This window comes from Leptidea sinapis, chromosome 13 (assembly GCF_905404315.1).
Source record: "Leptidea sinapis chromosome 13, ilLepSina1.1, whole genome shotgun sequence".
Classification (NCBI taxonomy): Eukaryota; Metazoa; Arthropoda; class Insecta; order Lepidoptera; family Pieridae; genus Leptidea; species Leptidea sinapis.
Window position 1 is genome coordinate 13,436,337 of NC_066277.1, and position 19,741 is coordinate 13,456,077.

The following is a 19,741-nucleotide window of genomic DNA, read 5'->3' on the forward strand; positions in this document are numbered from 1 at the left end:
TAATACAATATACCTACTTAAACATACATATATACATAGAAACATCCATGACTCGAAAATATTCATAGTTATAAATAACATTTAGTATAATTAAATAGATGTAAAGTTATGCTTTTATATTAACTTGGAAGTTAAGACTGTTACATGACTTCAGTTCGTTGCATCGTTTGTAAGCATTACTAAGGACTATTTTTATTTCAATGTTAATATAAAATGTGTCTACATAGTCTATACAATATTTTTTAACATATGTATTTTCAAAATTTATTTTATGAGGTTTGTATGTCTTATATCTGCAGGTAAACTACTTAAAACATATACAGGATTCTCTTTTTTAATGTTCTATCGCCGTAATACCTAGGTCTGCTACAGCTGCTACTGCTGGTACTTCTACTTCATATTTACCATCAGATTTAGACCTTGCACTAGAAGCCCGGTAGGTGGGTGCCACTGGGTACCACAACGGCGCCTTTTTGTAGGGAAGCAGAAGTGTGCAAGCATTATTGTGTTTTGGTTTGATCGACCCTATAGCTAATAAAATCACTGGTCTCTTGAGACTTAACATCAACAAGCTATATTGTTCTATGTCTCGACGAGCGTGATTGCGATGCGGCTTAAAATTTTAAGTTTTTCAAGAATCCTCACAGGTTTAATACCAACACTAATAACAACACACTTACCCAAACACATACACACAGAAAACATGATACTATGCGTACATTTTTTTTCCTCTTCGCTTTTCATTATTTGCTATATTTGTTTTATCTCGAGTAGATTATTTATGAGTTTATGATTTTCTTTTTATAGTTATGCCTATATAATATAAGATCACTGTTGGCCAATGTTTTCTACTTTATTACCTAGCTCATAAGACGTGATGTGCTGTGGATTTTATGAAATAAATAAATAAATAAACTATCGCAGGCTGATCACAGCTAAAAAACTCAACAAGACATAAAATAAAACCCAAGTTTCTTATCAGCTGGTGGTAATTCACGTTCTGTACTGAAACTACGTTAAGAACACGACTTTACGAATAGATACTTTCTTATTATTTGTTGCTTAGTCATGGTAGAATTCAATGTGGTTGGAAATATTTAGAAAGGTTGTACGCTCTAACCATACTTACATTATACATGTAGGCAAAAGTGCCCGGAATATAAATAAAATATTTTTTTTTAAAAACAACGGACTTCAAAAAACCTATTCCAAAACAATAGATAGAATATGCACTGAAAAGTAAAAAAAAATGCGTATTTTTATACAATGTTATTAATTAATTAATCTAATTCTAATTACGATAATTTTTGGAATTACGCCTAACGACGAATAGAGAACCACTTCCTTTTATGAAGTCGGTTAAAAAGTGACACATTTCTTGAGGATTCGAGTGGAAGAAACAAGGAGTTTGCTAGGTCGCTCGTGGCATATGCAGGTCCATTATCTTTGGCAACCCGTCTAACGGACATCTTCAATATCTGATCACCAATTTAAGATTATTAAGAAACCAGATTTTATGTCTCCCGAACAAAGAGACGCTTATCTCAATTCAAAAAATACCAATGTACAATCTAACGTCATTGATTGATGGATTGAAAAGAGATTACCTTTCAGTGCCATAGATAGAACACTGAAATGCCAAAAGCATCAAATGGATTGAAAATATATTAACTTGGGACCGCCAATTTAGGATTGATATGGTACGTATGTATGTATATAATGAGATGTGATTGTTTTTTTTTATGGAAAAGGAGGATAAACGAGCGTACCTAGTGTTAAGTGATCACCGGCGCCAACATTATCTTGCAACACTAGAGGAATCACAGAAGCATTGCCGGCCTATGAAAATAAGGAACGAGACGAGCAGGCCCTTCAGCTGATGGTAATTGATAAGCCCTGCCCATTACAATGCAGTGTTAATCAGAATTATTGAAAGACCCAAAAACTCTCAACGGCACTACATAAGATGTTAAGCCTCATTTGTCCAGTAATTTCACTAGCTACGGCGCCCTTCAGATCGAAACACAGTAATTCTTACACATTACTACACTTATTACACTTGACGGCAGAATTAGGCGCCGTTGTGGTACCCATAATCTAGCCGGTATCCTGTGCAAAGGAGTCTCCCACTGGTAGGTACGTGTACCCGCTCTGTTTGTTTCTGTATTTGTTATTTAGATTTAGATGTATTGTAGTATTAATACGCTTGCCACATGATTAGCAATGTATATACACAAGGTTGAAAGTAGAGTAACACAAGCCAGTGTAACGGCGACAAGGGATCCACTTCCGGGCGCGGCCGAGTGGAACCGGCCACGGGCTCCGGCACCTGACAGACAGCACTTGACGCGAATACTGAACATCCACGACGCTCATTCAATTGTGACATTCTTAGCATTGATTATCATTGCTGAACAATTCTAATATCAACAATTTGATGTGTTTTTAAAGTGATAACCCTCACTTCTAGGATTTATCTAATATATATAAATTACGTGACACGTTGTTTGTCCGCGATGGACTCGTAAACTAATGAACGGATTTAAACGGGGATCACTTCATGAAGTGCAGTTTAGTCCAACTTGAGAGATAGGATAGTTTTTATTTCGATTTGGGACCCATAATTATTTTTATTTCCAATATTTGTTTTGTATGTACATATTCTCTGTGAGAGAATTTATTGACGCACGGTTTGACAGTTCTGCTGTGAAACAATTTCATTATAACAACAGGGAGCATTTCTAACGAAATAATTCTTGATGTTTTGAAATATTATTGGCAAATTTCTATAAAACAGTTTATATTTAGTCATCTACAGAACAACGTCTGTCGGGTCAGCTAGTATTATATAAATAAAATTTGAAAACATAATTTTATGAACGATGCTCAGTTAGTAAGGTCAGTTGCGAGGAGCACTCGCACGGAACGCGAGAGGTCGTGGGTTCGAGCCTCGCATCGTTCAGAAAATTATGTTTTCAAATTTTATTTGTGTATTAATCCTAGAAGTGAGGGTTATTACTTAACATTACAAATTATTTAGATTTGCAAGAGCGACATCTCAAGTCAATATCCTAATATGCATAGATTGGTGTTGAGCAGATTATCAACTGTAAAGTAGATCCGGTAGATGAAGCCACAACCTGAGAGTTGAACTAAGCATACAAGATTTTATCAATGATACGTCACTCGTACGGGGGGCTCAGTTGGAAAGAGCGCTCGGACGGAACGCGAGAGGTCGTGGTTTCGAGCCCCGCATCGGTCGTCAAATTTTGTTTTAATTTTTTTTGTGAATTCTAATGTTTATTAAATTAATACTATACGGCCATACTATCTCTGGATCTCACTAGAACGTAAATTCCCCTCCCGTTCCCCTTTCACCCCCTCGCGCTCATCCTGTTACGTCTGTACGGTTTGCAGTTTCATTACTGTTAGGTATTAGGTTGTGTTTCAAGATATCATTGTTAGTTTCTGTTGTTTTATGTCGCTATAATAGTTCTGTTAGAAAAATAAATAGTTCAGTACTTTTTGTACTTAACCCATATTCATTGATTTTTCATCATTTAAATAAGTATAAGCATCACAACACCTTTACGGCAATAATTAATAATAATTTATTTACACAAATAAAACTGAAAACAAAAATTAATGAACGATGCGGGACTCGAACCCGCGACCTCTCGCGTTCCGTCCGAGCGCTCTTTCCAACTGAGCCAACCGTTCGAGTGACGTATCGTATGCAGTCACGGACACACTTAAACGCATCACAACAGGGTCGGGTCATTATAAGTATCAGGGGTGGCAAAAAAACAATACACCACGCCATAGATCGTCGGTATTTAAAAAAAAAACATTTGCATTGTTTACAAAATAACAGAGCCAGTACATTTGCCACGGCAGTTTGAATCACCATCATGCTATAATATATTACTCGGTTTCCGCCATTAGATAACATACACACGTTAATTTATCGAACACCATTCTACCCAACAAACAGTCAATTTGTATTCGCGAGCTTCCCACGAACACAAACAACTTTTAGCACATCCGACACGTTAAAATATCGATAGGTCTGTATTTGTAAACTCGACTACCAACTGCGATTTTATTTGTTGGTGCCGTTTGTTTTATTTTAATACTTTTGTAATTTTGAGTCGAGGTTAAAATTAATACGGACGTATAAAGGTACGCACAATGATATTAATTTATTTATTTTATTCAGAAACAAACAGTCATTTATAACTATATTAGCTGAGAAACACTTATTAAAATATAGACCTACAGTTTCCTAGATTTTTAAAAACTATATGGGCACGTAAACTAGCAAAGAACGTAGATCTTAATTTTTATTTTTTTTTAATTATATTATATATGTTTTTGTATATGTATAGTGTCTTTGTATATGTATAGTATAAAATTAAGTATACACATATAAAAGGGATACGAACAGATAGAATATTGCATAGTGTTTGACAAATTCAAATATTTTTATACAAAATAGGATTCAAAATCACTTATTGAATGTCAAAAACTGCCACCCATTCAAAATAGACTGCCACAGACCTGAGAAGAACGGGCGCAAGAAAATCAGAGGGTTTTTTTTAAATAAAAATATGGATTACAATGTAATATCGTACAATAAACATTAATAGTTAAAGAGCCTGAGGGTGTTCGCTTCCTTCCCAGTCTGTGGTATCATTAAGAAAATCGTTTATGCTATATGCTAGTAACCTTCCCCACACAAACGTTTTTTGACAATTCTTTTAAATTTCGTAACACATTTGTTTTGTACATTTTTTGGGATCATATTTTAGAAGCATTTCAAACAGAATATTTGAATATTCAGCAATACTATTTAGTTATACTAATATTTGACGACCTATATATAGCCGAGTGGTTAGTAACCCTGGCTACTAAACTAATCGTCCCGGGCTCGAGTCCCGGTAGATGCAAACATTTATATGATGAATATAGATGTTTGTTTACGAGTTATGGATGTTATATATATATATATATATATATATATATATATATATATATATATATATATATATATATATATATATATATATATATATATATATATATATATATATATATATATTATAGTTAGCACAGGATATGCCTAGTTTAGGGCAAGATAATTCATGTAAAAATGTGTCAATATTATTAAAGGTATAATAAAAGATTTCAAGAACGTATATGTAGCCTTTCAAAAATTAAATACATTAAGCAGGAGTGTTTGCTAACTAGAATGTTAGTACAATAATGAATTAAAGCTCTTTCGCTTGTTATTAAATGTGCTCTTCTTCAAGGTCAAGCATAGCTCGCCACGTGCTACACGACATTTATAGACGTCATAACATCGGACGCTATAAATGAAAGCACGTAGGTGAATTTTATTTCAAATCGACCGTATCACATAATATTCATCAAAACCCTGTTGAATTTTTCACTTACAATAATTTTAAAATGCTTTTAAAACCTGTTTAAGGATGCTATGTCTACGTGTAATATTCTTACATATTATATTATGTACTAAGTGTACATTAAGTATGAGCAGCCGACCGCGACTAAGTCCACTTCGATCCCACTTATGTAGCAATCTGACCATTTTGTACTAAATTGAATTATATTCAAGATTTCATGGGATTGCAAAAATAAAAGTCGGTCCTGTCACAATAGATTCTAAGATTAGCCGAAACAAGCGGACTGATGTACAGACCAAAATAATTATAAAAACAATTTTCTGGTAAAGTTCCGTGTAGGTATATTATTAATATTCACATCATAAGATGTGGGTACCACTATGGAGCCTATTTCTATCGTGAAACAGTAATGTGTAAGAATTACTGTGTTTCAGTCTGAAGGGCGCCGTAGCTAGTTAAATTACTGGGCAAATGAGACTTGACACCTATGTCTCAAGGTGACGAGCGCAATTGTAGTACCGCTCAACATATTTGAGTTTTTCAATAATCCAGAGCGGCACTGCATTGTAATGGGCAGGGCGCATCAATTACCATCAACTGAACGCCCTGCTTGCCTCTTACCTCATTTTAATAAAAAAAAACAGGTAACAACTATTCACATCTTAACAACATTCGCGTGGCTCCGGGAAGCACTGCAGCATGACACCAGGGTAGAACAGCAGGAATTCTCGTCTAACCTTAGCACATGCCGGCAAACCAAACACGAAATCCGCGAAGGCTTGGGAGACAGCAACTTAGGTTAGGTACTAGCCGGGACTTTAACCGGTCACGTTCTACTAAACAAATACTGGTTGACTTTAGGTGTTGCAGACAAGCCTCTATGAGGAGCCTGTTTAGGGGCGGAAGAAACTGCCGCTCATGTCATTCTTGAGTGTCAAGAGGTGGCGGAATAGAGGGCGTATTACCTCGAAATCCCCATGTCACACTACCAGAGGTCATCAGCAACATCAAGGGTCTGCTGGGCTTCGTGGTAGAATTGGGTTATCAGAAATAACACCGTCAACCCATCACGCAAAATAGGCGCACATAAGACGTTGAGTTGCGCAAAACAGCCCGCTAATACTTATAACCTATAACAGCATACATAAGACAAATAGACCGATGATTCTAATGGAGAAAAAAATCCTTTTTATCCTACCTGTTCCATAAAATAAAACCCCTAACACAGGTGGGTGCATAAAGTTCAGACAGTGATGACAAAGTTCGTGGTATACAATCGCTATATCAAACAAACTATCTGCAACGAGCGGATCAGTACGGTGAGTGGGTGGTATTGATTGGTTCAATCAGGCCCGTATGCAACAGACATTCGTCTGCCGTATCAATTAACTACCAGTAGAGTAATCAACCAAAAGGAGACGCCATTTGCCACGCAGTACTACTATATAATATTATTGTTTAAAAGAGTTTTGCTGAGACCTCGTCCACAAACAAATAACATAGGCGAAAAAACTTTAAAAGCAAGCACTCAGTCGCATTTCTGATTCACTCGCCTTTGATAACGGCACGATGAAGGCCTAAAACAGCAGCCACACTTTGTTCCACCATCTATGTTGAGGTGGTTCGTGTATGCGCCGCGGTATCGATTACCTTCTACTATTCCGTACATAACAAGACCACGCGACTGTCCTGTAACGCGTCTTTGTTCACGTCGGCTCGTCTTCTTTTTCATCTTCGGTCACTTTGGCAGAGCGGTCGTGGTTGTCACGAAGTGACATCTTTTGGGGCAGATGTGATTCGCTACTTTCCCCTGCTGGCCGGCAGTCTGGTACACTGGTTCGATGGAACACCCACAGAAGACTTAATTTGGTCCTTTCATCGCATGGGCGACCTTCCCCGCCCTCTGGTGGACGACAAGGCGCTCAATGGACTCACTCTCACGCCGAAGAATGCGACTCTGTATTAACACCGAAAGGCGTTGTTTTATGCCAAGTTCTTGCGGAATGGACACGTTGGTGCGGAACTCGGTCCATAAAACTCCGTGGGCTCGTAGAATAATAAAAAAAATCCTTCTCCCTTCTATATTTTATTCAGTTGATGTTACATTATATTACTTCTACATCTTATTTTCTATTACTTTCATTATTAGGTCAAAAGCCGACCATTCCCGCTTGATCTCATGACCCCCATTCCTTTGGCATGTTGATATTCGGGTCAACTAAGATTCAATTTAAAATTGAATCCCATTGAAAAATTGCGGCCAACATTGCTACAATGAGATCTTATGCACGAGTAAGGTCCCTATACTTTGTTTGATGCTGGGTTATTGCGTATCTATATATAAGAGTTCCACGTATAAAGTCACTCATCACGATATCTCTGGAACCATTAGAGCTAAAGACTTGAAATTTGGTAGGAATATTTTTTACACCGAGTAGAGGTCAGCTAAGAACGGATTTTCCAAAATTCCATCCGCAATAGTTTTTTTTTATTGTGAACAGAACAACATCTGTCGGGTCAGATAATATTGAATAACTCTCGGCGGAATTTTCAAGTCACATCTTACTAATAAAATATGCATAAAACATGAAATTAGAGTAATGTCACTGAAAATGAAAATTTGTTATAGTGACATTTTGTAAATATTATAAAATACTTACAAATTTTCACGTCTGACGGGCAGCCCTACGACGGACAGCGTTTTTTATTGTCTAAAAAAAAACACCTAATAAGACCTGTGCCACTTTTGACGGAGTAAAAGCGTGGACTAAGTCGCTACGCACGCAAAACTTAATGAAAGATCTGTGCGTGTAAACATCGTTTTACAAAAGTTTACCTTTTTACAGAAGGGAAACGCCTGTCAATTTCATGCCCATTTCCGTTCGGTTTATTGCTCTAAATCTACGATACTGCACAGTGGTTTTACCCAGACCTATCCGAATACGTCACCCGTTTAAACAGCATGGAAATATATTAGGACCCTACCTGAAGTTACCAGCTGGTAACCTTTCGTAAAGAGGGTAGCATTCAACCATAGTTCAATTTTATTTTATAGCGTTGATATAATAATATGATGTTTTTTTATTCATTAAAAGCTCTGGCCTTTTTCATCATTTAATTCGCTCAACTAAATAATTGGTAGTTGTCACTTGCCATTTATGATAAATAAATGCAACGATATTCACAATCTTGTTTGAAAAAAAAAGTTTGTGTTAATTAGGAGCATACATACATACGGGTCACCTGAAGTAACGAGAACATTGCAGACATTAAAAAACGAACAATTTATTTAAAACATTTAAAAGATTGATAATATTATATGGTCACTGAAAGGTGATGTTAAGTTAGGTAATTACGTTTTAACATAATAAAATAGAAGGAACCTCTTTTTACGGTAGAAGAACTGCGTTGCGAAGCGTGTTTTTTTTTAATGTTATGGTTTTGATAGCAGTATGGTAGCCATAACTATAAACTTAGAGGATTTATAAAGTTTAATGAGTAATATTTTTTTTACAGCAGGTACATTATGGGTACCACAACGGTGCCTATTTCTGCCGTGAAGCAGTAATATGTAAGCATTACTGTGTCTCGGTCTGAAGGGCGCCGCATCTAGTGAAATTACTGGGCAAATTAGACTTAACATCTTATGTCTCAAGGTGACGAGCGCAGTTGTAGTGCCGCTCAGAATTTTTGGTTTTTTCAAGAATCCTGAGCGACAATGCATTGTAATGTCCGTACCTTATTAATTCTATTATGAAGAATTATCTTCTAACTATCTTTAAAAAAAATATACAAAACACAGACTTCATATTTACGATCTACATCTAAGCTCTTATTTTTTGGAAATTAAAAGCTTGTTATGTACATGAGCTGTAAGTGCAGCACCCCTCGCATCGATCTTAGTGAACTTGGCGGGTCGACGACTCCTGACCTACGCTTGGCTCCCGCGCCCCCGCGCCCCGCACCCCTCGCTACTCGGCTGCTAACGCCTAAGGGTCAGCGCACACCAAGAGCAGAGCAGTGCATTTACTGAGATTATTGAAAAAAATATCTTATGATTATTATCATACTTCGCAAAATTGAATACACGCCCAAATTTGATGCTCGACCATGCTCGAGCAAGCCGACTGCGTGTTCGAGTATGCATTCTACATGCGCGAGCGTCAGTCAGTCAATGTTGCCGCTGCAAGGACACCGTTCGCCGCCGGGCAACCCAGACCGGCAAACCCAGAGATGGCCCGCGCATTGTCGAGCATGCCGCCTGCATGCTCGAGCAGTAAAAATTTTGGTCGACCATGCGCAAGCATTTTGCAGTTCGGTCTGCGCTGACCCTAACACTGCTCCTCAATAACCGGCGGTAGCAAACATAATATTATTGCTATTTGACATTAATATATACTCGTACGTAATTCTAAATAACAGTAACAGCCTTTTACTAAGAAATGCTCATAATGAATAATAACTGGGATTACAGTTCTCGCCAATTATTTCAATTATTTTTCTCGTGAATTCTTTTCGCCAGTTCTCGCCAATCTTCTCAGGTCTGACACAGTCTATATGTGAACAGCATTAGTGTTATTGGTACACAGTGCGGAGTACATAACTGACTACAGCGGCGTATGTTAAATTGTTTGCGGAAATATTATGATATTTACCGAACCCTGTCCTGACACGTAACAATATATTCTATGTTTTATGGTCGAGCAACACGGCATGTTAACGAGCTTTGAGCAAAGTCGTTTTGTAAATTTGACACGATGATGTTCGGGCAAACCGCAAAACTAATGAATAGATATAATTCTAATTTGGCGTTGCAAGAGATTGTGGCGGCGGTGATCACTTAACACCAGGTGACCCGTACGCTCGTTTGTCCTCCTATTCCATAAAAAATAAATCGTTTGGGACAACATAATATAAGCTTAGGATTTCTGCTGTTTCAAGGTCTCCACCAGGACGACGTCGCGGATAGCAGTAGTATGTTCTCCTAAAACTCACCTATTTAACTTCATCTTAAACTATTATAAATTCGAGGCTGAATGGAGAAGCTAATCGGAAATTATCAACTACCCTATCACAAAAACAAAACACCGGCTTTCGACAAACGATCACTAATGGGCTTTCGTTATCTACCGTTAAAGAATTAATTAACCTTTCCTTTGAAACGCGGAAGTCAAATCCGTCTGCACATGGTAGGTACATCCAGACACATAGTACTGTAGTCAGATCGAAGAATAACATAGACGTGTCACTTGATGCAACGCATGTAACTATAGAGTAACAAAAGAAACCGGTCAAGTGAGAGTCGGAAATGCACACGAAGGGTTCCGTACCATTATAAAAGATGTAATTAAGTGTGTAGTTTTAAATAATTTAATAAGTTTGAAAGAATTGGCACGGCAGCCATCTTGGAATACGCCATTTTAGTGTTTTAACATTTCATGTTATGTAGTGGCAATAATAATACACACCCGTTTAAAATTGGTAATGTCGATAGTAAAAAATAATTTTAATTTTTAACTTTATAATGGAATATTAAATGGAAAAAAGAGAAATAATATACAATTTCGGATATTCACGTGATGAGGTAGTGAGACTATGCTGCCATCATTAACCCAGAACAGACATGTTCAACAGTCAAGGCCTCTAAAATCGTTATTTCATAAGACATATTACGAGGAAATAATAAGGCATGACAAGTAATGCCGCTATTGATTTTTTTTTATATTATTATGTATACACAGATGTAGGCGATATAACACCGTGTGTTCGTGTTACGCGTTAAATACGCTACTTGCGATGTAGTGCCGACGTGAATGACTCTGTCTAAAATTATTTACTCTGAGCATAAAATTTATCACGGGAACGCGGCAGTGCACATTGATCATTATGAAACTGATAATTATAATTATCGCCGAGGACAATTCAAGGCTCGACTGTAATTAAATTTCGTCGAAAGTTAATTGGAGATGTTGTTATGTTTTGTTGTCGGTAGTCTTTTTGAAGACTAGTTCAACCTTACCAAACTGTGGAATTTTTGAAACATAACAGAAAAAAAGAGGGTGTGAGTGATCGGTTCACCTGTTTGTTCTCACGCTCTTTCTCACTCTTAGTGTCTCTCATGTCTCTTTTCTAGCAAGGTAGGCATAGCGCTGTTCTCTTATGATTTGCCCCGCTCCTTACAAACTTGAATCACGGAACTTTTACCACCAGCACTAACCATGATACAACCTGTCTTATTTTGCTCATGAGTTGGCCATTCAGTTTGTTTAAAATAAAATACAGATTCCTTTTCAGTACATCTGTGAAATATGCCTCTAGGTCCAAAAAGTGTATACAAAACTGCTTGAGTAACACGCAAACTATTCATGGCGCTAATTAAAATGATTTCATATCCTTGTACTTATTACTGAAAGGAAACATCCACGCTATGAAACTGTCAACCATTGATAAGACAGAAGGCCACGTAGCTACGGCCATCAGCAACTAGATGGCGCTCTTTACATGTAAATACACTCAGTTATAGAGCGTGATTATGTTATGTTAATTATTACAAAGAGTAAAATAATACTCAGGGCAGTTTATTGTGCTAAGGCTGAATTAAGAATGAATAAGAAATTAAAATGTACTTACATAATGCCTTGCTCATTTTAAAAGCAAATTGTTGCAAACCGACTTCGGCTATCCTAGCCAAACTCAGTTTTCTTCTATTTATTCTCAGCGGAAAAAGCTTATAATAGACAATGCCCATCCAATAAACACACCATCATATTATTGCAAGTAAGCCCGGCTTTTGCCACAGTCTGACCAACCTTTTTCGGATGTTCTTGTCATACATGATTCACTTTTCACCATCTTTTATCAATCTCTTCAAACGGTTTTATTACGAATCGGTTTCTTTCAGAGAACTCGTGTGGCACTCAGATATCTAACTTTTTTCAAATCGGTTCAACTGTTTTTCATCTATGTCTTAACTACAGATATGCAGATCTTCCTCTACTTTTTCAAAAATGGCGAATATTTAATCCTTAACAGAGCGACCAGATTTTTATGGAAAAATATCCTATTGTAGATATATCCTAGAATTGTCCACTTCTTACATTCATATTATTTCAACAGATGACTAAGTATAAAGGAATGTAGATAATCTCCACGTATTTTCGATTTATCTTTTTATCTGGGTTTACCAACTAGATCAGGGGTGCTCAAGTTTGAACTGCTGGCGATCTACCTCTTTTCTCGAGATCGACTCAAAAAGCACTCGCGATCGACCGTTTGAGCAACCCTGAACTAGATGCATAATGTGACATACGCATAAGATAAATCTTTATATATATATAATTCTTCTGTACGTGTGTTGACAGTGAGCTCCTCCTAAACGGCTGGACCGATTTGAATGAAATTTTCTGTGTGTGTTCAAGTTGATTCTAGGATGGGTTAGAATTTAGATTCACAATTGGACATCATTCCAGAAAAACGTTCCAAACCACAATCATGTCGAAATTGAGTTTAGAACACAAAACTGGTCACGTGATTCATACTAACAGACAAAAAATGGCAGCCCTACTGCCTTCTTTAAATGACATCATGACTTAGTAGCACAACCCACATGTATGGAATACACTAATATTTATTTCAACTTATATTTTTACTTTCAACACGAATTCCTTAAAATGTGATGTTTGTGGCATCCTGGCTGGACCGATTTTGATGATTGGTTTAGATTCTCAATACAGTTGACATAAAATTCTCCTACGTATGTGAGTGGTCTCCTCCTAACGTCTGGACCGATTTGTCAAATGTAACACGTGTGTACAGGACAACGTCTGTCGGGTCCGGTAGTATTTATATGTTACTAAATTATACATTTTATGCTAAAAAACCATTTAGGAAACTTAAATAATGAGTGAACCACTAATACTTATTTAAAAATCTATGAAAATCTATTGAATTAAGGGATACTGTGCGGAAATCCATAATTATACAAATAATTTAAGTCTTCTTTAGTGTTAATTGCGCCAATATTTGTTTTTAAAACAATTCGACACGTGTTTCGCCTCTACACGAGGCATCCTCAGGACGTGTTGTCTCGCCAAAATCTGGCACGAGCATTGGCGGAATTAACACTAAAGAAGACTTAAATCATTTGTTAAAAATCTATATTTATTATATTATAATCTATTTTAAATGATATACATGTATCTGTTTTTTTATAGTTAAAATTTGATGGTGAGGATAATAAAATGGCTTTCATCTAAGAAACGTAGATATCTTATCATACGCCACCAACTCAAGACCAATCGTCTAGACTTTAGTCGTGTATTTCTAGACTTGCGAGCAATCACCGTGGGTAGAAGATCGATAACAGCTGACTATCCTATCCATACGGTAAGCGAAAAGACAACTTTAGCCTTTTTCTGCAACTTAAACGCTTTTTCCTAGTCGTTTTCTTCTCTATACGGTGATTTTTTAGGGTTCCGTAGACAAATGGCTAAAAACGGAACCCTTATAGATTCGTCATGTCTGTCTGTCTGTCCATGTAAATCACAGCAATTTTTTTCCAAAACTATAAGAAATATACTGTTGAAACTTGTATTCTGTGAACTGCATTAACATTTTCAAACAAAAATATAAAAAAAAACAATCAATTTGTGGGGTTCCCCATATTTAGAAATGAAGCACAAAATTTTTTTTCATTAAACCCATTGCAATGGATAGGTCTTCAAAAATTATATTGAAGTTTCTAATATCATTTTTTTATCTAAACTGAATAGTTTGCGCGAGAGACAGCTGCTCCAAAGTGGTAAAATTTGTGCTAAAACTACTTACAGATTTATAAGAAAAGGTGACAAGAGAAGCGCAATTGTGCCGGTCACTTTGAGGCATAAGATGTTATTTGTTAAGGATTTCACAATGCTGCCTGAAGACAGAAGCCTCCCACTGATACATTTTAAGGATAATATGTACGTTACGTCATGGTTACAACTAGGTATTTTTAGCAATCTCATTTTAAAACTACTATAGTTCTTTAAATAGAACTGACTAATTTAAAATTTACGAGTTAAATGCTATGATGAAAAAGGAAAAACTGAATATACGTATCGTACCCTGAGATGGCAGAAATGTCCAAACCTGGAATAATACTTTGATTAAATAAATATACATATTATAGAAGGTACGTTATAAAAAATTATTGATTTTTTTTTAATGAAAATAAGGGTCGAGACGAGCAGGACGTTCAGCTGATGGTAATTGATACGCCCTGCCCACTACAATGCGGTGCCGCTCAGGATTCTTGAAAAACCCAATAATTCTGAGCGGCACTACAATTGCGCTCGTCACCTTGACACATAAGATGTTAAGTCTCATTTGCCGAGTAATTTCAATAGCTACGGCGCCCTTCAGACCGAAACACAATAATGCTTACACATTACGACGACCTGTATAGCCGAGTGGTTAGCGATCCTACCTACAAAGCTAGAGGTCCCGGGTTCGAATCCCAGTAGGTGCAAGCATTTATATGATGAATATGGATGTTTGTTTCCGAGTCATGGATGTTTAAATGTATTTATGTATGTTTATATGAATTTATGTATGTTAAAGTAAGTATATTTTATTAAATATATCATTGTCTTGTAACCCATAACACAGGCTATATATGCTTAACTTGGGGCAAGACAATTTGTGTAAAAAGTGTGTCAATATTATTATTATTACTGCTTCACTGCAGAAATAGGCGCCGTTGTACCCAACCCCAAAGGATCCTCCCACATTAGTACAAAACGGCAATTTCATACTTAAACCCCTCATACTTGCTGAATTACAAAGTAAGTAAACTCATCATTGACAAAGAACAAGCTTTAGCATATCTGTGCCAAGTTTGAGCATTTCTAATATCGATACATTGATAATTTTATAGTATGTTTCTCGTGAGATCGCAACAGATTTTCCCACGCGGCAAATACTAAGGAACTATGGAGCATGACAATATGCAGACTAGTGTATTTAAATTATAAGTACTAGAGGTAGGTCGATATATTTATATGTGGCGCCTTTCCAATGGTCCCCTAACATTGTTGTATTTTGTGTGGCCAACTCGTTTTGACCCCTTTCAAGACTTATTCATAACTAGCTAACCGTACAGACCTTGTTCCGTCAATAGAAAAAAAAATCCGGAAAAATAATATAGTCTAAAGCCATCAGAAATGTGTAATCAAAGTAAATGAGTTAGAAATGTAACAAAAACGTTTTTCTAAATGATTTTAAAATATTATAGTAATAATAAAATGATAAGGATTAATATCGTATTTGTGTAAACAGCTTTTACATTACCGCTTTATAATTGCCAATTTTTTAAAATAAATAATGGATATGTTTATATTTATCCTTAAGAGATACATATATTATGCTCTCGCGGATTTTTCTGTAGACCTATCAAAGATACACAATTCTACCATACATTATTTTGTTACATAATATATCTCAAAGTTTAGACAGAGTTTGCGTTGAATGATCCCAGACGTTTTATTTTTTTCCGACACCTCCTACAAATATCGTTAATGTATACAAATATTTAAATAAGAATTTAACAAATTATATACAAAAACCTTCCTCGAGAGCCATTGCTATCCATTGGTTAAAGCCGGCAACGCTCCTGTGATTCCTATAGTGTTGCAAGAGAATGTGGGCGACGGTGATCACTCAACACCAGGTGACCCGTACGCTCGTTTGTCCTCCTTTTCCATAAAAAAAACGCCAGTTACTTATAGATATCGATCCGGTTGTATACTGAGTTTATGTATCGATCAATGATACATTATATTGTGTTCTCGCATGCTCGCTCATCTATTCATATTTAATAGACATGAAAATATTTCGGCTTCACGACCATAGTACACTTAATTGAAAGTAATTTTGCAGACACATACTTCACATAGACGCTAATGATGCTCTGAGCGCAAGTTATGATGCACACATAGTTTCTAGGCTAGATTGATCTTTAGGCTAGATTGATGAAAATAATTTAGATTATTATAAGCATGGACAAAATTGATGATGTCAAAGAGTTAAGACCTACAACAGAGCATGATATTGCAAAACAATAAATCGTAATTATTGACACAGGTGTTTAGCGCATGCAATTTTTATCTTTAGCCGTTTTTATACTCATTCAATGTACCTACATCCGTAGTCCGTACTACCTAATAATAAAAATTGCGTGTAAATAGCTGTCTGTTACTCTTTCACGCCTAAACTATCCCCATATTTTGTTAATCACGCAGTTCCCAAGAAGCGGAGTAGATAAATCGGGAAGATCTTGTGACATTACACGGGATAAATTTGACACATTACAAATCTAGACCAATGCTATGTAAAAGTTATGAAATGTGGTTTCTAAATTATTCGATATTCCAGAGTAGCGGTATGGATTTCAATGAAATTTGGCAGTAGGATAGATTTTTGAAGTAATACTTTATTAGGCGCGACTTGAGGGTAGGTAACTCAGGATTTTTGATAAAAATATTGAAAGTGATGAAGGTTTATAAGAAGAGAGGGAAAACGACAGGTTTGTAAACTCGGTAAATACATTTGCTTAGAGATTCCCCTTGTATAATATTTAATAAAAATCATAAGATGTGGGTAATTAGGTAGGTACACGACTTGTGCATCAAGTGTACCCCGTGCTAAGCATAAAAACTATCGCAGATCAAATTTATTTCAGAAATCACGTCATAAAATATTCTCTCTACTCTAAATACCTATCTAGTATTTAAAATACTGAATAATATAAATAAACGGGTACAGTTAGGTACTTAAGTTAAAAAAAGTACCTACGTGGTTCTCGTTTAGTAATTGAACATTTATTACCTAGGTAATAAATAATTTATTCATGAGTATTCTAATACTACAGTTTCAAATAGTGAGTACGTTACACGTACGTCTAATAATTAATATTACAATTAAGTAGGTCTATGTAGGTATTTCAAATTTTGTACTAAGTATTTGATAAATAGATTAACTACCTACCGATTAATACCGACACATAATACAATCTTCTACCAAACATAGCGTCTTATATCAGTATGATCGTATATACATATTATGTACTATAATTTCAAATTCATAATTGAACAGCACAACAAAATATTTAATATTATTATCAAGTTAATAACACGCAAAAGCGAATCCGAGGTCATGTCAGCGTTATTAATTAACCCGCTTTAATATAACCAAACATAGATGATACGAAAATACACGAATACTAGCGTTAATGTATAAAATAATATGTATTTCCGACTAGGTATGTAGTCTACATAGATCATATTTTCAGTCTATTATCAACTGATTAAATGATAACAGCTCGGTAGATTAGGGGGAAGTCGAAATGAAATGAGTCGAAGGACTTACCTACACATAGTAGTAACGTATTGTAGGTACAAATAATTATATATAATGTAGTAATTACCAACCTGCTATTCGTAATACTGCGCGGTCAGCCGGGTCTAGCTGAAGTATGGACAAAGGTTTATCCTTTGCCCATTCCTTCAAGCTAAAGTCGTTCTCGAATTCCATCTTTTTGTCATCCAATGTACGCAATCTTGCGCGCACTCTCGTACATAATTGAATCAAAATAACCCACTACCGACGCCGAAACTCACTAAAAACACTCACAATATCAACGTTAGATACAAATATAAGGTAAACAAAACAACACTTTCATTGTAATAAATGAAAATCGATACGGTATACAAAAATCACTAAAGATACGGCACTGCGTATCTAGTATTTGTAAACTGATTATTCGGTTTATTTTGTACTGTAAGTGAACACGATTATTAGATTATTATCAAAATAAGGCAAATCTACAGACAAAACAAATTTGTTTTGAGGTTATCAATAACTCGGAGCATCATACACCGGACCGGCGGGCAGACATGATGCGACTGTCTAGTTCTTCAATGTGCCGCATGTCGCCGCTTTTGCTCAGTGGTAGACGTCAGTGCTCAGCTGTTTAGCGCACGCTCGTATTTATTATAATACTACCAAATAAAAAAGCGCTTTTATATCGTGGAAATATTTATATAATTATACTAATTTCCTCATTTTATATTTAATACCTATTGTTAGTTCATGAAACCACAACATTATAATTAGAATATTATATGGATCATTTCCTCTAGCAAAAAGTAAGTTTGAGGATGAAACTAGACATCTGAAAAAAAATTGTGGTCCCGCCATTTCTTCTCCATTTATTTAAATTATAAACTTAAAGTACGTTTAAAGTAGAAAATCTACTCAAAAGCTATCTAAACTATTATTTTGATAGTTTATTGCTATGAACTCATGTTATGATGTAATTGTAAAATAATATTATAAATATACTAATTTTGTAAATATAATTATGCCTATAAGCCAAGGATGATCTAGATTCTAAAGTATACAGACGATGTTGAGACTTGCGAATTGTTGTACGCTATTTTATTTTAGTACCCTTTTTGTACCGATATACGAATAATGAATACCTACATAATATTATACAGGACGACAATCGAAGAGTATTTTTTTTTACGGTTGTGATATGATGATAATAAGTTAAAACTAAGCTAGTATAGTTTTAATTGTCTAACAATAATATGAGTATAGAACAAAAGAATGGTTGTAGGTACTCATTCTTTCTTTCTTTTATGGAACTGTGTAACAGAACGGACAAATGATCCAAGTTGTAACTTTTAACGCAATACAAATCGACCTTAGCCCTTAGGTGTAATATATGAGTAGTTACTGCGATACCACCCCAATCGTATCACACTTCACCCGTAACTCTCCGACTTTATTATTTGTTCTGCAATAATTATAATAAGTTTATTCACCAAAAAAAATATCGGATGATATTTATATCGGTTATATTGTTACCGATTACGTACACAAAACACAAAACTGGACGAAAATTTGAACATCGATTCCAAGGTTCTTGGGATTGAGATGATTTGGGATCATTTTTTAAATCCATTGCAACAACATGACTATTCGGTAGGTACTTCTCCTTCTTCTCTTCAAGGTTCTCGGGAAGGCTGAGCTCTGAATTCAAAATTATTATGATGACAGCAGGATGACAGACAGATTCGCAATGACAATTTTTAATGTTTTGTGTTTCCACGCACTCGTTAGGTAATTTTCAAAGTTAAACATGGTGGCGCATGTCGGAAAAATTAAAACGTTTTATGACGATGTGTGCGCACAGCGACACGAACCGCGAAACCATGAATTTAGTCGATAGTGTGATGTACCGTATACTTACCAGAGACGTCGTTTCATTG

General features: G+C 35.8%; 1 protein-coding gene across 1 annotated transcript in view; it reads right to left on the reverse strand.

The window, feature by feature from the left end:
• Positions 1-18,338, reverse strand: part of LOC126967614 (dystonin) — a 338,791-nt gene extending 320,453 nt beyond the window's left edge. The window contains exon 1 of the mRNA XM_050812155.1: positions 17,894-18,338. Coding sequence (XP_050668112.1) covers positions 17,894-17,996 — 103 coding nt within the window. The 5' untranslated portion in view covers positions 17,997-18,338. The remainder of the gene's footprint in view (positions 1-17,893) is intronic.
• Positions 18,339-19,741: the final 1,403 nt, after the last annotated feature.